The sequence below is a fragment of the Rhinoraja longicauda genome, chromosome 18 (assembly GCF_053455715.1).
Source record: "Rhinoraja longicauda isolate Sanriku21f chromosome 18, sRhiLon1.1, whole genome shotgun sequence".
Lineage (NCBI taxonomy): Eukaryota > Metazoa > Chordata > Chondrichthyes > Rajiformes > Arhynchobatidae > Rhinoraja > Rhinoraja longicauda.
Window position 1 is genome coordinate 7,733,990 of NC_135970.1, and position 18,426 is coordinate 7,752,415.

The 18,426-nt window shown below is 41.6% G+C and overlaps 1 protein-coding gene across 1 annotated transcript in view; it reads right to left on the reverse strand.

Annotated features, from left to right (window-relative positions):
* LOC144602058 (astacin-like metalloendopeptidase) overlaps positions 1–18,426 on the reverse strand; it is a 131,967-nt gene that overhangs the window by 32,911 nt on the left and 80,630 nt on the right. The window contains exons 10-11 of the mRNA XM_078414740.1: positions 13,522–13,649; positions 5,671–5,792 (exon numbers count right to left, since the gene is read on the reverse strand). Of these exons, the coding sequence (XP_078270866.1) occupies positions 5,671–5,792; positions 13,522–13,649 (250 nt within the window). The remainder of the gene's footprint in view (positions 1–5,670; positions 5,793–13,521; positions 13,650–18,426) is intronic.

An 18,426-nucleotide genomic window follows, 5' to 3' on the forward strand; every position in this document is an offset into this window, starting at 1 on the left:
CAAGAAATTTTTGTATCGATTATTGATTGATCATTCAGATTTCCATTTGATGTTACATCTTCTAATATACTGTAAGGACAATCCTTTTCTTAGATCCACACTAACATCAGAATATTACTAATATCATTTGAAGTAATTTTCTGAATTATTCATTAAACATTCTGCATGACTATCTTTTCCCCGGAATTAGTTAATTCACAGAAGCTATCTGACTTTGCAATTCAGGAGATATACTTTTCATGAGGTTCTGAAATATTAATTTGTAAAATATTATCCTGACATTATTATTCTTATTATTCTTATATTATTCTTATATTATTATTATTATTATTATTATTATTACATAGACATAGAAACATAGAAAACAGGTGCAGGAGTAGGCCATTCGGCCCTTCGAGCCTTGCCCTGCACCGCCATTCAATATGATCATGGCTGATCATCCAACTCAGTATCCCGTACCTGCCTTCTCTCCATACCCCCTGATCCCTTTAGCCACAAGGGCCACATCTAACTCCCTCTTAAATATAGTCAATGAACTGGCCTCAACTACCTTCTGTGGCAGAGAATTCCACAGATTCACCACTCTCTGTGTGAAAAAAAACTTTCTCATCTCGGTCCTAAAAGACTTCCCCCTTATCCTTAAACTGTGACCCCTTGTTCTGGACTTCCCCAACATCGGGAACAATCTTCCTGCATCTAGCCTGTCCAACCCCTTAAGAATTTTGTAAGTTTCTATAAGATCCCCCCTCAATCTTCTAAATTCCAGCGAGTACAAGCCGAGTCTATCCAGTCTTTCTTCATATGAAAGTCCTGCCATCCCAGGAATCAATCTGGTGAACCTTCTCTGTACTCCCTCTATGGCAAGAATGTCTTTCCTCAGATTAGGAGACCAAAACTGTACGCAATACTCCAGGTGTGGTGTCACTAATGCCCTGTACAACTGCAGCAGAACCTCCCTGCTCCTATACTCAAATCCCCTCGCTATGAATGCCAACATACCATTCGCTTTCTTCACTGCCTGCTGCACCTGCATGCCTACTTTCAATGACTGGTGCACCACGATACCCAGGTCTCGCTGCATCTCCCCTTCTCCTAATCGGCCACCATTCAGATAATAGTCTGCTTTCCTGTTCTTGCCACCAAAGTGGATAACCTCACATTTATCCACATTATACTGCATCTGCCATGCATTTGCCCACTCACCTAACCTATCCAAGTCACGTTGCAGCCTCCTACCATCCTCCTCACAGCTAACACTGCCCCCCAGCTTCGTGTCATCCGCAAACTTGGAAATGTTGCATTCAATTCCCTCGTCCAAATCATTTATATTGTAAATAACTGGGGTCCCAGCACTGAGTCTTGCGGTACCCCACTAGTCACTGCCTGCCATTCTGAAAAGGACCCGTTTATTCCTACTCTTTGCTTCCTGTCTGCCAGCCAGTTCTCTATCCACATCAATACTGAACCCACAATACCGTGTGCTTTAAGTTTGCATACTAATCTCTTTTGTGGGACCTTAGTCGAAAGCCTTCTGGAAGTCCAGATATAACACATCCACTGGTTCTCCCTTATCCACTCTACTAGTTACATCCTCGAAAAATTCTATAAGATTCGTCAGACATGATTTACCTTTCATAAATCCATGCTGACTTTGTCCAATGATTTCACCACTTTCCAAATGTGCTGCTATCCCATCTTTAATAACTGACTCTAGCATTTTCCCCACTACCGATGTTAGACTAACTGGTCTGTAATTCCCTGTTTTCTCTCTCCCTCCCTTTTTGAAAAGTGGGGTTACATTAGCTACCCTCCAATCCTCAGGAACTACTCCAGAATCTAAAGAGTTTTGAGAAATTATCACTAATGCATCCACTATTTCTGGGGCTACCTCCTTAAGCACTCTGGGATGCAGCCTATCTGGCCCTGGGGATTTATTATTATTATTATTATTATTATTATTATTATTGTTATTATTATTATTATTAAGTAGAGCAGGCAAAATAATAAAAGATCCATCCCACCCCGGCCACCGTCTGTTTGTTCATCTGCCCTCTGGTCGACGTTTCAGGTCGATCAAATCCCGAACAAACAGACTTAAGAACAGTTTTTACCCCAGGGCCATACGAGAACTGAACACTACCTTTGCACTAGGCAACACCGTTAAAAAATCTTGTACTTAATATAATTGTATTTATGTATTTATGTATTTATTTGTTTTTGCATTTATTGCATATATGTTGTACGCACCGTCAGGATTGGCTATTTTTTAATTTCGTTGTACTCGTTGCAATGACAATAAATGAATATTATTATTATTATTATTATTATTATTAACTTCCACAATTTTTCCTTCAAAGTTCAAACTAATCTTTAAACAAATCTAATGCCCATTGTTTAAAAATAAGTTCTAAAATAAGCTTTTGGGTTTTTTGAATCAAGAGTTAGGATCCTAAACATTTAGGATCCGAGTTCCAATCAATACCAGAAAAAAATTCTGGTTAATGGTTAAGACAAAAAGCAATAAGGGCTTTAATTTGATACTGGGTAATGGGATAGAAAATAGATTTTCAATGTTTTTAATGATATAAAGGTAGTTGATGTTGTATATGGTATCAAATATGCTATTGTATGCCAAAGTACTATTAATAGATTAAGAGAATATGTGAACTATGGTATGTGAATTTCAATGTAAGGAGAAAAATACATTGTTCCTTTATTTAAGAAGGGAAATAGAGAGAATCCAGGGAATTTTAGGCTGGTGAATCTCACGTCAGTGGTGGGGAATCTATTGGAGATGATTCTTCGGGATACGATTTGATGCCGTTTGGAAGAGAATAGGTTAATTAGAGACAGTCAACATGACTTTGTACATGGTAGATCGTGACTTACTAACTTAATTCAGTTTTTTGAGGAGGCGACAAAGATATAGGGATTATGGATAACCTGTACATCTTTGGAGTGTGGGAGGACATCGAAGATCTCAGAAAAAAACCCCACACAGGTCACAAGGAGAATGTACAAACTCCATACAGACAAGCACCCTTAGTCAGGATCGAACCCAGGTCTCTGGCACTGTAAAGCAGTAGCTCTATCGCCACGCCAACATGCTGCCCTTAAGTTATCAAGTATACGAGTCAGGAAATCATGATACAGCTTTATAGGACTTAGGTGAGGCCACATTTGGAGTATTGCGTGCAGTTCTGGTCAACCCATTACAGGAAGGCTGTGGAGCCTTTGGAAAGGGTGCAGAATGATGCCTGGATTAGGTGGTGTTAGCTATAGACAGTTGGACAGACTTGGATTGTTCTCTCTGAAATGTCAGGAGACCTGATAGAAATATGTAATGAGAGGAATAGATAGCGTAGATAGTCAGAAACATTTTTCTAGGATGGAAAAATGAAATACTAGAAGGCATTACTAGAATACTAGAAGTTTTATTGGGAGAGTGACAAAGTTTAGGGAGATGTTCAGGGAAAGTTTTTTTACATTAAGGGTGGTGAATGCTTGGAACGCTGGGGTGATGGTTGAGGCAGACATGATAGCGGCATCTCACTCTCTCTCTCTCTTTCCGGTGAACCTCTCTTGTACATAAACCTCAACAAACTTCTGCCTTACTGGCGCCGGCCTTTATACAGGTAAGAAATCAGGTGTTGAAATAACCGCCGGTAAGTCCTGGCCAATAGCACTGCTCCCAAATTCAAACTATGACCAATGGCAGGGGACTCCATCCCAGCAATCCCCCCCCCCCCCCACCTCTTGGGATCAAAGCGCTATCAGCTGCAGACTGGCGCGTAAAGCAATACAGCGCTACAGACTTGGCGCGTAAAGGTAATACACACATTGCTGCCGGTTTGGCACACAAAGATTTAAACAGAGCGCTGTTAACAACGCGTGGGAATTTAAACAAAGAGCTGTCGACTGCAGCGTTCTGGCCACAGTGCTATGGTCTTTAAACATAGCGCTATAGCCACAGCACTATGGGTCACAGACCCATTCTCATATAACATATGGATTATGTGCAGGTAGATAATAAATGGTCATGCAATCATGTTCAGCATTGACATTGTGGGTTGAAGGGCCTGTTCTTGCTCCATGTTCTATAAAGCATCTACTTTCAAGTGATATCTGGAACTCACTGCCAGAGGATGTGGTGGAATTAGATACATTCACTATGTTTAAGTCATTTGGACGGACACTTAAATAGGCAAGGCATGGAAAGATATGGACCTTATGTGGGTAAATTAGTTTATTGCAGGGGGTAAAAAGATTGTGGTGGATGTGGCAGGCTCAAGGGCCCATTACCAACCTGTACAACTCTACAACTCTATAAGAGCGGCATGGTGGCGCAACGGTAGAGTTGCTGCCTTGCAGCGCCAGAGACCCAGGTTCGATCCTGACTGTGAGTGCTGTCTGTATGGAGTTCGTACATTCTCCCTGTGACTTGCATGGGTTTTCTCCGACAGCCCTGGTTTCCTCCCACACTCCAAAGATACACAGGTTTGTAGGTTAATTCGCTTGGTATAATTGTAAATTGTTCCTTGTGTATGTAGGATAGTGTTATTGTACGGGATTGCTGGTCGGCATGAGCTCAGTGGGCCGACGGGCCTGCTTCAATGCTGTATCTCTGAACTAAACTAATCTATACTTAAAGATAATGAAATAGATGGTGAACAATCAGATTCGCAGTAATCGAAAAAGATTTTTTTTGTCCAAGTACAAAAATAATTAAATATCAGATTGGAGATAATCATTATGGTTTATGGTAAAGTTTATAAACAAGACGGTAAAAAAACATGCTGTGAATAAGCCTTGGTAAGACCATGCTGGTAGTACTGTGATCAACTTAGAAACTTCCAATTTATGAGGGATATATTGACCTTGGATTGAGTTCTTTATAAAAATGACACTAAGCAGAAATTTCACAAACCATGTGAGAATTTATAAAGCTGAAAGGTGAGTTGATTGAAGTTTTCAAAATACTGACAACTGAAGGTAGATAAATAGAAACAAATTCCGATCAAAAATCTAATAGCAGGGTAGATCATCTAATCATGAGAGCCAGTGCTTACAGGAGTCAACCTAGGAATAATTTCAATGCACATAGGTTAAAAGTTTGAAACTCTCCTCTATCAACAACTGATTCATTTAAAACCTGAGGTTGATGGATTGTATTAGCTAATGATGTTCAGTGAAATTGGACTTAGGTTTTAGATGAGCCATGATTTTAGTGAATTCTGAAACAGCTGTGTGGGGCCAAATGGTCTACTAGCATTCTCACACTCCGATATGAAAATCAAATAAAGTATATATTTGTATTTGGTGTGTATTTTTACTTTTTGTGGGATTAATTAGAATTCAGACATCATTAATTATTATAAGAAAATAACTGCAGATGCTGGTACAAATCGATTTATTCACAAAATGCTGGAGTAACTCAGCAGGTCAGGCTGCATCTCGGGAGAGAAGGAATGGGTGACGTTAAGTAATAAGTAATTATTACTTGTGATAATGTTTAATGATGGATGAAAATCATAATATAGTGTTTCTCAGTTCGGACTCCACTACTTACTACAAATAAAGTAGAATTTTAAGATCTCAGGGGACACTCCACTTGGACCTAATCATTTCTGTGACCAGTGGTTAGCAATATTTTGTTGTGGAATTACTTACTTTATTGTCGTAATCTGGTGATCTAATTAGCCATTTGCAATTAAGATCGTTTAAATATAAGTTTGGAAATCCCGGAGAATTGAGCTGTCCATTATTCGTCGATAACAGTCCTCCACATCTATCTATAAAATTAAATTAAATATTATGAGGTTGAAAACAATTTATCACAGATGCACTGCACCATTGTGACTACATAAATTCTTTTAAGTTAGAATTCTTGGTAGCTATGTTAACATAATAGTTATGTTACTGGATTAGTAATCAAGGGACTGGATGGATGATCTACAAATGTGAATTCAAATCCAAATGTGGCTGCAGAAGCAATTATACTTAGACATCAACACTCTGGGAACTTTAATGTATGGTATATAAATAATAAGCCGGGACACCAACTCTCGTTCATTAAAGTGTAGTAGTCTGTTCATGAGCAGCACCAACTTTAGCTAAGAATAAGACATCATTCCGAAGGAGGTGAAAGAAAGGACAACATTTCTACTAAGCATCAGAAGTACCATGTTACAGATAGAGCTATGTAATAGCAAATTGGACTGAAGCTCTATTGATTATCGTGTGAACAATTAAACAACTAAGTCACAAACAGTAACATTCATGATAAGTGTTCAGTGTGCAATTCCACTTGGAACTCCTCAGATAATGAAATGGTTTGTTCCTGCATATAGGAAAACATGGACAATCCATCCAGGATTAACGAATGGGCATGTGGCAATTGTGTCATACATTGTCATATGTTGACAATGCCAATGAAAGAGTGTTTAATCATCTCAGTGTGACATTCACCTACCATCATTTCTCTCATGCTCACCATTGATCAGAAACTTAATTGGACCAGTGAAATAAAAACTACGGCTCCAAGGGCAGAGAAAATTGTATTCTGTGAAAAGTGATTCATTTTTTAATTTTGAAAAACAGCATGCCATTTATATTGCATATTTTCTTGAATTGATTTTCTGGATCTGGTGTCACTGTCCTCGCCAGAATTGCATGCCCGTGCATTATTACCCTGAAGGTGATGATGAATCACTTTCTCAAACTGCTGCTGTACTTTTGTAAGTGTACTCTTTCCCTTTTGCGAAGGGAAATTCTAGGATTTAAACCCAGTGTCAATGAAGGACTGGTGTTTTATTTCCATGTCAGCATCTTCCTCTTTTGTGTCCGTCATACAAATGTTACATCACTGTCATCGTCTGTCCTGAAAAGGGCGCAAGCTTCCGGCCACAATCAGTGGGAACCTCATTTGTACAGTAGACGACGTGGTAGCAGAATTAGCTCAGGACACTTCCAGTTTCCAGCCCCGTGACGTGGATGCTCCTGCTCTGGGGACAAGTCAGCATGATGTGCAACTTGGAGAGGAACCTGCATTTTGTGGTTTTTCCATGAACCAATTGCCATTATTCTTCTTGGTGGCAGGGTTCGGTTTCAGAGATGATGTAGATAGTGAGGAACTGCTGTACAGTATATTTTAGAGATGGTACACACTGCAGTAACTGTGTGCAGACAGCAGAGGGAATGAATGTTTAGGATAGATGATGGGATACCAATCAAGCAGGCTGCATTCTCCTAGATAGTGTCAAGCTACCTGAGAGTTGTAGGAGTTTAACTCATCCAGTCAAGTCGAGAGTATTCCATCATGTTCTTGATTTGTGCGTTGTAAAATGGTGGAAAAATCTTCAAGTGTCAGAAGGTGAGTCACTCACCGAAGGCTACCCAGCCGCTGCTCTTGAGTTGAGTTTATTGCCACGTGTACCGAGGTACAGTGAAAAGCTTTTGTTGCGTGCAAACCAGTAAGCGGAAATACAACACACAATTACAATCGAGCCATTCAGTGTACAGAAACATGATAAAGGGAATAACGCAAATAGCATTTAGTGCAAGATACAGCCAGTAAAGTCTGATTAAAGATAGTCCAACGGTCTCCATTGAGGTACACAGTAGTTCAGGACCGCTCTCTAGATGTGGTAGGATGGTAACAGCTGGGAAGAAACGATCCCTGAATCTGGAGGTGTGTGTTTTCATACTTCTTGCCTGATGGGAGAGGGGAGAAGAGAGAGTGGCCTTGGAACGACTCGTCCTTGATTATGCTGCTGGCCTTGCCGAGGCAGAGTGAGGTATAAATGGAGTCAATGGAAGGGAGGTTGGTTTGTGTGATGGTGTGGGCTGTGTCCACAATTCTCTGCAATTTCTTGTGGTCTTGGATGGAGCTGTTCACAAACCACACTGTGATGCATCACAATAAAATACTTTCTATGGCGCATCTGTAGAGGTTGGTGAGAGTTGTTGGGGACATGCCAAACTTCCGAAGCCTTCTAAGGAAGTTAGTGTGCTTTCTTAGTTCAATTTGGGTGGTCCGGGAGATGTTGTTGGTGCCGTTTACTCCTAGGAATTTGAAGCTTTCAACCATCGGTATTTCGGCGCCATATAAACACTATCTCCTTTGTCTTGCTGACATTGACAGAAAGGTTGTTGTCTCGACACCAGGTCACGACGTACTCAATCTCCTTCCTGTACTCTGCCTCACCATTATTTGATATCCAGCCCACAATAGTGGTGTCGTCTGCAAATTTATACATTGAATAGAAGTCACGGTATGTATACGGCTGTTCCAGTTGAGTTTCTGGGCAATGGAGACCTCCTTAGGACATGATGAGAGACTCAATGATGGTGAAGAAAAATCAAATGGTTCTGCTCTCTCTTGTTGGAGACAGTCATCACCTGAAACATGTGGCACAAAATGTAACTTGCCACTTATTATAACACCTACTGACTCCCACAACTATCTAGACTACACCTTCCCACCTTACATCCTGCAAAGACTCGATCCCCTACTCCCAATTCCTCCGTCTGTGCCGCATCTGCACCCAAAATGAGGTGTTCCATATCAGGACATCCAAGATGTCCTCATTCTTTTGATAACGGGGGTTCCCCTCTTCTATCATAGATGAGGCCCTCACGCGTGTCTTCTTGGTACTCCACAGCTCTGCTCTTGCTTCTCCTCCCCCCTATCGCAATAGGGACAGAGACCCCACCCCCACAGTCCTCACCTTTCACCCCATCAACCATCGCATACAACACATAATCCTCCGACATTTTCACCACCACCAACGGGATCCACCACTAATCACATCTTCCCATCTCGACCCCTTTCCGCAGAGACCATTCACTCCGTAACTCCCTGGTTAACTCATGCCTTCCCACCCAAACCACCCCCTTCCCATATACCTTCCCTGTGCAACCACAGGAGATTCAACACCTGTCCCTACACCTCCTCCATCGACTCTGTCCAGGTCCTTTCAGGTTAAGCAAAGGTTCACTTGCACCTCCTTCAACTTCATCTACTGTATCTGTTGTTCCAGGTGTGGACTCTTATATATCAGTGAGATCAAGCGTAGGCTGGGCGATTGTTTTGCTGAACAGCTTTGCTCAGTCCACCTTGGCCTATGTGATCTCCCGGTTGCCAAATTGGAGGAACGGCATCTCACATTTCGCTTGGGCAGCGGTATGAATATTGATTTCTCTAACTTCAAGTAACCCTTGCATCCACTCTCTCTCTTTCCACCTCCCACCTTAGTCGTTGTACTAGTTTCATTGATGTCTTGGTGAGTTTCATTATTTGTACAACTCGTTATCACCGAGCCCACAGTCAACAATGGACTGTTTCTTTGATCATCGTTAGTTTTTTTGCATATCTTTCATTCATTTGTTCTATATCCCTTGTTTCCTTTTCCCCTGATGGTCTAAAGAAGGGTCTTGACCCGAAACATCACTTATTCCTTTTCTCCAGATATGATGCCTAACCCACTGAGTTACAACAGCTTTTTGTGTCCATCTATGGGCAGGACAATGCCAGGTAAGTGATGGGTGGATTTAGGTGAGGGTGGATTGATTGGCAGTTGGGTGACAAAGGCTAGCGATGAAAGGATACAAAAGGGTGTCAGGTTAGGAGAGGAGTGAACAGTAAAGCCAGAGGGAGGGATATAGTTAGAAGGGGACTGGGGGAAGGGGAGGGATAGTGGGCGAAATAGGTACGGGGGGACGGGGGGGGGGGGACACAGGAATTAGAGGGAAAAGGGAGGTTGTGTTTCTTAAAATTGGAGAATTCAATGCTCATACCATTGACCTGTAAGTTACCCAAGTTGATTCATTGAAGGTCAACAGTCTGAGTGCTTATTCACTATTTCACTGTCATCCAAGGGAATCAGTCATAGTGCCCAGCTATCCTGAACTTCTACCACAATCTCATAGAGTCATAGAGTCATAGAGTCCTACAGCACAGAAAGAGGCCCTTCGGCCCATCGTGTCCGCGCCGCCCGTTACCAAACACAGTCTAATTCTAATCCCATTTTCCCGCATTTGGACCGTAGCCCTGAATGTTGTAGCATTTCAAGTGCCCATCCAAATGCCTCTTAAACATTGTGAGTGTTCCCGCCTCCACCACCACCCCAGGCAGTGAGTTCCAGACTCCAACCACCCTCTGGGTGAAAAAGTTATTTCTCACGTCCCCCCGAAACCTCCCTCCTCTTACCCTGTATCTATGTCCCCTCGTTGTTGAACCTTCCACCAGTGGAAGAAGTTCCCCGCCATCTACCTTATCTATGCCCCTCATGATCTTGTACACCTCGATCATGTCCCCTCTCAACCTTCTCTGCTCCAGGGAAAACAACCCCAGTATGCTCAATCTCTCCTCATAGCCGAGGCCCTTCATCCCTGGCAGCATCCTGGTGAATCTCCTCTGCACCCTCTCCAAAGCTATCACATCCTTTCTATAATGTGGTGACCAGAACTGTACACAATACTCCAGCTGTGGCCTCACCAGTGTTCTGTACAATTCCATCATTAACCCCCTACTTTTATATTCGATGCCCCGGCTAATGAAGGCCAGTACCCCATATGCCTTTTTGACCATCCTGTCCACCTGTCCTGCTGCCTTCAAGGACTTGTGTACCTGCACTCCAAGGTCCCTCTGTACCCCTGTCTTCCCTAGGGTCCTTCCATTCATGGTGTACTCCCTCTCCAAGTTATTCCTGCCAAAGTGCATCACCTCGCACTTTTCAGGATTAAATTCCATCTGCCAATGCTCCGCCCATCTGACCATCTCATCTATATCTTCCTGCAGCTTGCAGATCCCTTCTTCGCTATTCACCACCCCCCCCTAACTTTGTGTCATCTGCAAACTTGTTGATCATGCCCTGTACGTTGACATCCAGATCATTAATGTAGATTACAAACAGTAAGGGACCCAACACCGATCTCTGCGACACCCCACTGGACACCGGCCTCCAGTCACAGAAGCAACCTTCTACCATCACCCTCTGCCTTCTATCACTAAGCCATTTTTTAAATCCATTTTGCCAAGGTGCCCTGGATCCCATGGGCTCTTACCTTCTTGACTAGTCTCCTGTGTGGGACCTTGTCAAAAGCCTTACTGAAATCCATGTATACCACATCCACTGCACTACCCCATCTACCTCCTTGGTCACCCTTCAAAAAATTCAATCAAGTTAGTCAGACACGACCTTCCATTAACAAAGCCATGTTGACTATCCTTAATTAACCCTCGATCCTCCAAGTGAAGACTGATTCTGTCCCTCAGAATCTTTTCTAGCAGCTTCCCCACCACCGATGTCAGACTCACCGGCCTGTAGTTCCCAGGTTTATCCCTACTGCCCTTTTTAAATAATGGCACCACATTAGCTATCCTCCAGTCCTCCGGTACATCCCCTGTTGCAAGAGAGGCTCTGAAATTTTGTGCCAGAGCCCCCACAATCTCCTCCCTTGCCTCTCTCAGCATCCTGGGATACATCTCGTCAGGGCCCGGAGACTTATCCACTTTTAAGCCTGCCAGAGCCTCCAGCACCGCCTCCCTGTCAATAGCAATATGCTCAAGAACATCACAACCCTCCTGCTCCATTTCTAAATCCGCATCGCCCTCCTCCCTCGTAAAAACAGATGCAAAAAATTCATTTAAAACATCTCCTACATCCTCTGGCTCCGCACACAGCTTTCCACTATGGTCCCTGATGGGCCCCACTCTTTCCCTCGTTATCCTCTTACCCTTGATATACTTATAGAACACTTTGGGATTTTCTTTTATTTTGCCCGCTAGTGCTATCTCATGGCCCCTTTTTGCTCTCCTAATTTCTTTTTTAAGAACTGCCCTACACCTTCTGTATTCCTCTAATGATGTCTGTGCCTTAAGTTCTTTATGCCTTCCAAAAGCCCCCCTTTTTTTTCGAATCAATCCTACTATATCGTTCGACATCCAAGGTTCTTTGGACTTGTTTGTCCCACCCTTAAACTTTAGGGGAACATGCTTCCTCTGTACTTTTTCAATTATACCTTTGAATGACTCCCACTGTTCTGATGCGGTCCTCCCCATGAGAAGCTGATCCCAGTCCACCAGGGCCAACTTCTGCCTTATCAGATTAAAATCGGCCTTGCCCCAATTTAGACATTTTCCTCTTTCCTCTGGTCCCTCTTTATCCTTTTCCATTACCACCTTAAATATCACTGAATTGTGATCACTGTCACCAAAATGCTCTGTCACTGACACTTCAGCCACCTGTCCGGCCTTATTTCCCAAGATTAAGTCCAATACCGCCCCCTCCCTTGTTGGACTTTCAACATATTGGCTCAAAAAGCCCTCCTGGATGACCCTTAGGAACTCTGCACCCTCAGGGCCCTTGACACTTTGGCTATCCCAATCAATATTCGGGAAGTTGAAATCTCCTACTATTACTACCCTGTTGTTTTCACACACCCCCGAGATTTGCCTACAAATATGTTCTTCTATTTCCCTCTGACTGTTTGGGGGTCTGTAGTATACACCCAGTAAGGTGCATGCCCCTTTTCTATTTCTCAATTCCACCCAAATAGCCTCATTTGAGGAACCCGCTAATATGTCATCCCTTCTTACAGCAGAAATAGATTATTTGATTAATACTGCAACACCCCCTCCCCTTTTTCCCTGCTCTCTGTCTCTCCTGAAGATTCTATATCCTGGAATATTGAGCTGCCAGTCCTGCCCTTCCTTCAACCATGTTTCCGTAATGGCAACAATGTCGTACTCCCATGTGTTCAGTAACACCTTCAATTCATCCCCCTTGCTTCCAATACTCCTTGCATTAAAATAAATGCCGTTCAGTCTTGCCATACCCCATTGTGCTGGGGCATTCTTGTTCTGCCTCCCAATCTGACCAGTTTTTTCCTCTATATTTTCCTTCTCCTCACCCCCTTTACTAGCTCCATGTTGTATCCCAACCCCCTGCCAAATTAGTCATAATCTGAGAAACTTCTTTTTGTGTTCTGTGATAAAGCATTGATAAACATCAGGAATGGTACAGAATATTGAATGAAATTGCTTCCCTTCCGGAAGCTTCAGCTGTCAAAGCCAAATGCTCTACAATTCTCGCCCAAAAGACCTCTGCCTCTATTATGTTCTTCTGTGCTTTAAAATAGTTCTTAAAACCTATTCGGAAAAATGTTTAGTTACTTGCCCTAACATCTCCTTATGTTGTTCAGTATCAATTTTATTTTATATTTAACTCTCCTATTCTCCACTTGAGTAAATTATGTTAAAAGTGTTTATCATCAATAATAATTTTGACAACTAACAGGGAACTATGTGTAAAATAATTAGTACCTCTATTTTGTACACATCTTGATTTTGATCAGCAATAATGAATGTAAATTCAAGGGTCAATGATCAGTTTATAGTAGAATGTTAATTTGCTATTCAGCGGGATAAACTTAATTTATTTCATTGTTAGGTACAAAAAAGTCTCTAGGTTTATCAATGTTCATAAATTTTTCTCAAAAAACACAGTTTGCACTTACTACATTTATACAGCTTGTTAACCTTTTGAATATCTAGACTGGACATTCCAAAACGTTGTCCAATAACTACATCTGGATCTGGTTTGGGAATAATGGTGCTGCTCTCGCCATCGTTAGAAAAAGCTGTTCTGCAAATAGAAAGACAACTATTTTAGCTTTTTTTTTGGTATATGATTCAGATTTACTGTTAAACATCAAAATATGCTTGAGGAACAGCCAACATGATTTTCAACTAGGTTGAGTGCTGAGGAAATTAAAAATTCTAATCTAATTTACATCAACTACATCAGTAGACACAGTTGGCATTGGAAGTGATAATTACATTAAAATAAGTTTCTTTCTCACTTGGGGAATAAGAACAATGGAACCAATCTGATAGATACATTTTATGAGTAGGATCCAAAAGAATTTTGAATTATCCCAAGTTTACAAAGATCTTATAAGTGTGTAGCCATGTCCTCCACCTATATCCTTCCATCTGTCTTTACATTTCACTGCTCTTCTCTCCTAATCTGACAACCCTTTGTCACCTTTTCACCTCTAGCCTTTGTCCATTCACATGCCAATCAACCTCCCCTCACTTAATTCCATCTGTCACTTACCAGGCTTTGTCCTGCCCCAACTCTTTTCCAGTTCTCTCCCCCAAATCAGAGTTGGAACCCATCCATTCACAATCTATATCAGTAATTTAACTAAAGTAACCAAATGGCATGCTTCCAAGTTGATTGATGCTGAAGAACTAACTTGGACTGTAAGAAAAGAGGAGGGTGTAAAAGGCTTCAATGAGATAGGGACAAGTTGAGGGAATAGGCAAGATGGAATATAATGCAGAAAAATATGAGGTATTCCACTTAGGTACACAAAACAGAACAACAGAGTCTTTTTAAAGGGTGAAAGATTGGATGGTGTTGCTGCTCATAGGAATCCTGGCACACTTGCACACGTCATTCATAACTAACATGCAAATGCAAAAAATAGTTATGAAGACAATTTTTCTGCAAAAATCTGCATAAAGAAATAAGGAAGCCAAATTGCAATTACATATGGCCTTGGCAATATACCATTTTGATTTTATTTCCTTCCTAAAGAGAGATGTATTTTCCATAAAGTAAAATGAAATAAAATAAAATAAACTATCCACAAGGATGGTTCCAGAGGTGGCACCTTTGTCATATGAGGAAAGATTGTGTGGACCAGGCTTGTGTTCTCTGGAGTTTAGAAAAAAGAGTGGTGATCTCATTGAAATTTACAAAATGTTCACAGGGCTCGACAGACTGGATGCAGGAAGTATATTTCCACTGGCTAAGTCTAAAAACAGGAATCACAGTCTCAGAATAAATAATTCACTTGTTTACGAATGAGATGTGGTAATTCAAAACAAAAATCGATGGACTTTTGTACATTAAACGTTATTTGGGATATGTGGGATATTAACTCTATAAGTTGGAAAATTAGACAGAATATTGATGAATGGAGAAAAATTAAAGAGCTAAATTACCTTCTCTTATTTCTTGACATTGTTATGGAAGAGAGAAGCAGTCTAGTGATCTCCATGAATAGAGTATGCAAAACTCCATTTATCGTGAGGGTGACACCACCACTGGTGAGGGTGACAGAACCACCTTTAAGGTGTGTGGAACTAAACCTGTTCTGCAAAGTGCAAGACAACTGCAAATTTGGTGGAATTTAGAAGTCAGAGGGACAGATTTTTTTGCTTTTAACTTGAGATACATGCGTGCAGTCTTTTCAGGGTCAAGGTAAGAAACAAAGCCGTGAACTTACTGGAGAAAAAAAATATTCAGAAGTGATAGGCCATGTTGAAATCAATGATCATAAGACATAAGATCAGAATTAGGCCATTCAGCCCATCGTTTGATCAAAGCTGATCTATTTTTCCTCCTCAATCGCATTCTCCTGTCTTCTCCCTGTTATCTTTGGCCCCCCTACTAATCAAGAATCTATCAATCTCGTCTTTAAAAATAACCAATGACTTGGCTTGTACGGCTGTCTGTGGTAATGAATTCCACAGATTCACCACCCTCTAGCTAAAGAAATTCCGCCTCATCTCCATTCTAAAGGTATGTCCTTTTATTCTGTGTCTGCGCTGTCTGGTCCTAGACTCTCCCACAACTCAAAACATCCACTCTGAGGGAAAGGATATGCTAAGAGACTTAATGAAGAAGAGGCTTCAGATTTTTGGGACTTTGGGAATAATTGTATGGTCATACAGCAGGGAAACGGGTCCATTGGTCCAATCTTATCCATGCCGATCAAGACGCCCCATCTACACTAGTCCCACCTGCCTGAGTTTGTCCCATATCCTAAACCTTTCCAATCCACATACCTGTACAAATGTCTTTCAAATGTTGTTATAGTACCTGCCTCAACTACCTCCTCTGGCTGTTTGTTCCATGTACCACCAACCTCTGTGTGAAAAAGTCACCCCTTAGATTCCCATTACATTTTTCTCCTTTCACCTTAAACCTTTGTCCTATGGATCTTGATTCCCCTACTCTGGGAAAAAGACACTGTGCCTTCACCCTATCTATTGCTCTCTTTATTTTATATACCTCTTTAAGATCACCCCTCAAGCTCCTGTGGTCCAAATAATATTTTCTAGCCTGCCCACCTCTTCCTGGAGCTCAGCCCCTCAATTCCTGGCAACATCCTCATAAATCTTCTCTGCACTCTTTCCAGCTTAATAACACCCTTCTCCCAGCAGGGTGACCAAAGCTGAACATAATATTTCAAATGCGGCGCCTCTAACATCTTGTACAATGTACAAGGTCTGGGAAAGTAAGGACCAGTTCACAGATTGCATTTAAACAGCGATGTATGGGACAATAAGGCTATATTTTAAAAAAGGGCGTCACGGTGGCACAGCGGTAGTGTTGCTGCCTTACAGCGAATGCAGCGCCGGAGACCCGGGTTCGATCCTGACTACGGGTACTGTCTGTATGGAGTTTGTACGTTCTCCCCGTGACCTGCGTGGGTTTTCTACGAGATCTTTGGCTTCCTCCCACACTCCAAAGACATACAGGTATGTAGGTTAATTGGCTTGGTAAATGTAAAAATTGTCCCTAGTGGGTATAGGATAGTGTTAATGTGCAGGGATCGCTGGTCGGCGCGGACCCGGTGGGTCGAAAGGGCCTGTTTCCACGCTGTATCTCTAAACTAAACCATTGTCCTCTTCGGCACCGGGAATGGTTTAAACTAATTTGGTTAGGCATGACTATGTAGAATTAGAAAGTAGAAGCATGGTACAGTGATGTCTGCAGAAGCAATGAATGTTAGAAAAAATATGGATTGGACGGTATCATGGTGAATAAAGAGATATCTAAATTAGCTTTTGGAATGCATGGGGTAGAGATTCATCTTTGTTCACCTGCCCTAAACACATGATTTAGAAACATTCTCTACATTTCAATAGTCTCTACACAAGTATTTAAATGGCTGTAATTCACTGGGAGATAACAGGAAGGGTATTACATAATAATAATAATGTAATAATCATATATTATGTAATTATATTATATATGCAAATAATAATTATATAATAATAATAATGGCTGAAGAAGGGTACTGATCTGAAACATCACCTATCCATTTCCTCCAGAGATGCTGCCTGACCCGCTGAGTTACTCCAGCATTTTGTGCCTATCTAGGGTATTATATAATGTTCTTTTCTTTCCACTGATTTGGTATACTAAACTTGTAGCAACCTTTGATGTCCTGATCTCCATTCAGATCATCTCTTCATCATGTGACCATGTGAAAATTAAAAAGGGAAAATCCTTGCCCATTCACAGCCTGAAGTTTCTGATTTTTACAGCCTTCACCACCACCAAGCTTGGTATCACGAGGAGACTTCCCTGACCCCAATCATTGATATTGTTCATGAGCAGTAGATGTAGTTTGTGAGAATTCCAGTACCGATCCCTACTGGTCACATGATACCAGTCTGAAAATAACCCATTTATTAATATTCCCAATTTTCAATCTATTCATCATTCCTCGATCCATGCCAGTATAATACCTCCAATACTATGCACTTTAATTGTATTTGGTAATCTCCACTGTAGCAGTTTAATTAAAGGTCTTCTGAAAATCCAAGAATAAAAAATCTACTTCCCCACCTTAACGATTTTGCAAATTATAATCTCAGAAAAATAACAGATTTGTCAAACATGATTTCCTTTTCAAAACCCCACGTTGATTCTGCATAATCCTTTTATTATTTTCTTAATCATAGAATCCAGTGAATTTCTTTAGTGATGTCTGGCTAACCAGTTATAATTCCTGTTTTCCCTCTCCCTCCTATCTTAAATCGTGGGATTACATTTGCTATCTTCCAATTGCGAGAACCATGCAAGAGTTTCGAGAATTTTGGATGAGCACAATCACTACTTTCTAAACACACATTCAAATCAATATAACAACCTCTTTCCCAATGTCAGCAAGACCAAAGAGATTGTGTTCAACTTCAGGAAGTGAAGCGACACATTTAACCCAGTATTATTGATGGTGCTGAAATAGAGATGGTCGAAAGCTTCAAGTTCTTAGGAATACATATCACCAGCAATTTGTCCTGAACCAGCCACATCAAAACTACGGTCAATAAGCACACCAATGCCTCCACTTCCTTAGAATACTTAAGGGCCTGTCCCACTTAGGCGATTTTAAGGTGGCTGCCGGCGACTAGTGCTGTCGCCGAACATTTGCCGGGGTGTCGCGGGCATGATCGTGAGGAGTCTTCAATGAATCGTAGAGAATCTCGGCGCGCCGCGTAAAAAAATTCCAGATAGAGATTTCTCGGCAACAGCTGGCTTGTCGCCAGGTATCGTAGCTTATTGCGGGCGCTGTCGCATGCTGTCCCCAGGTTTGCTAGGTTGTCGCAGATGCATT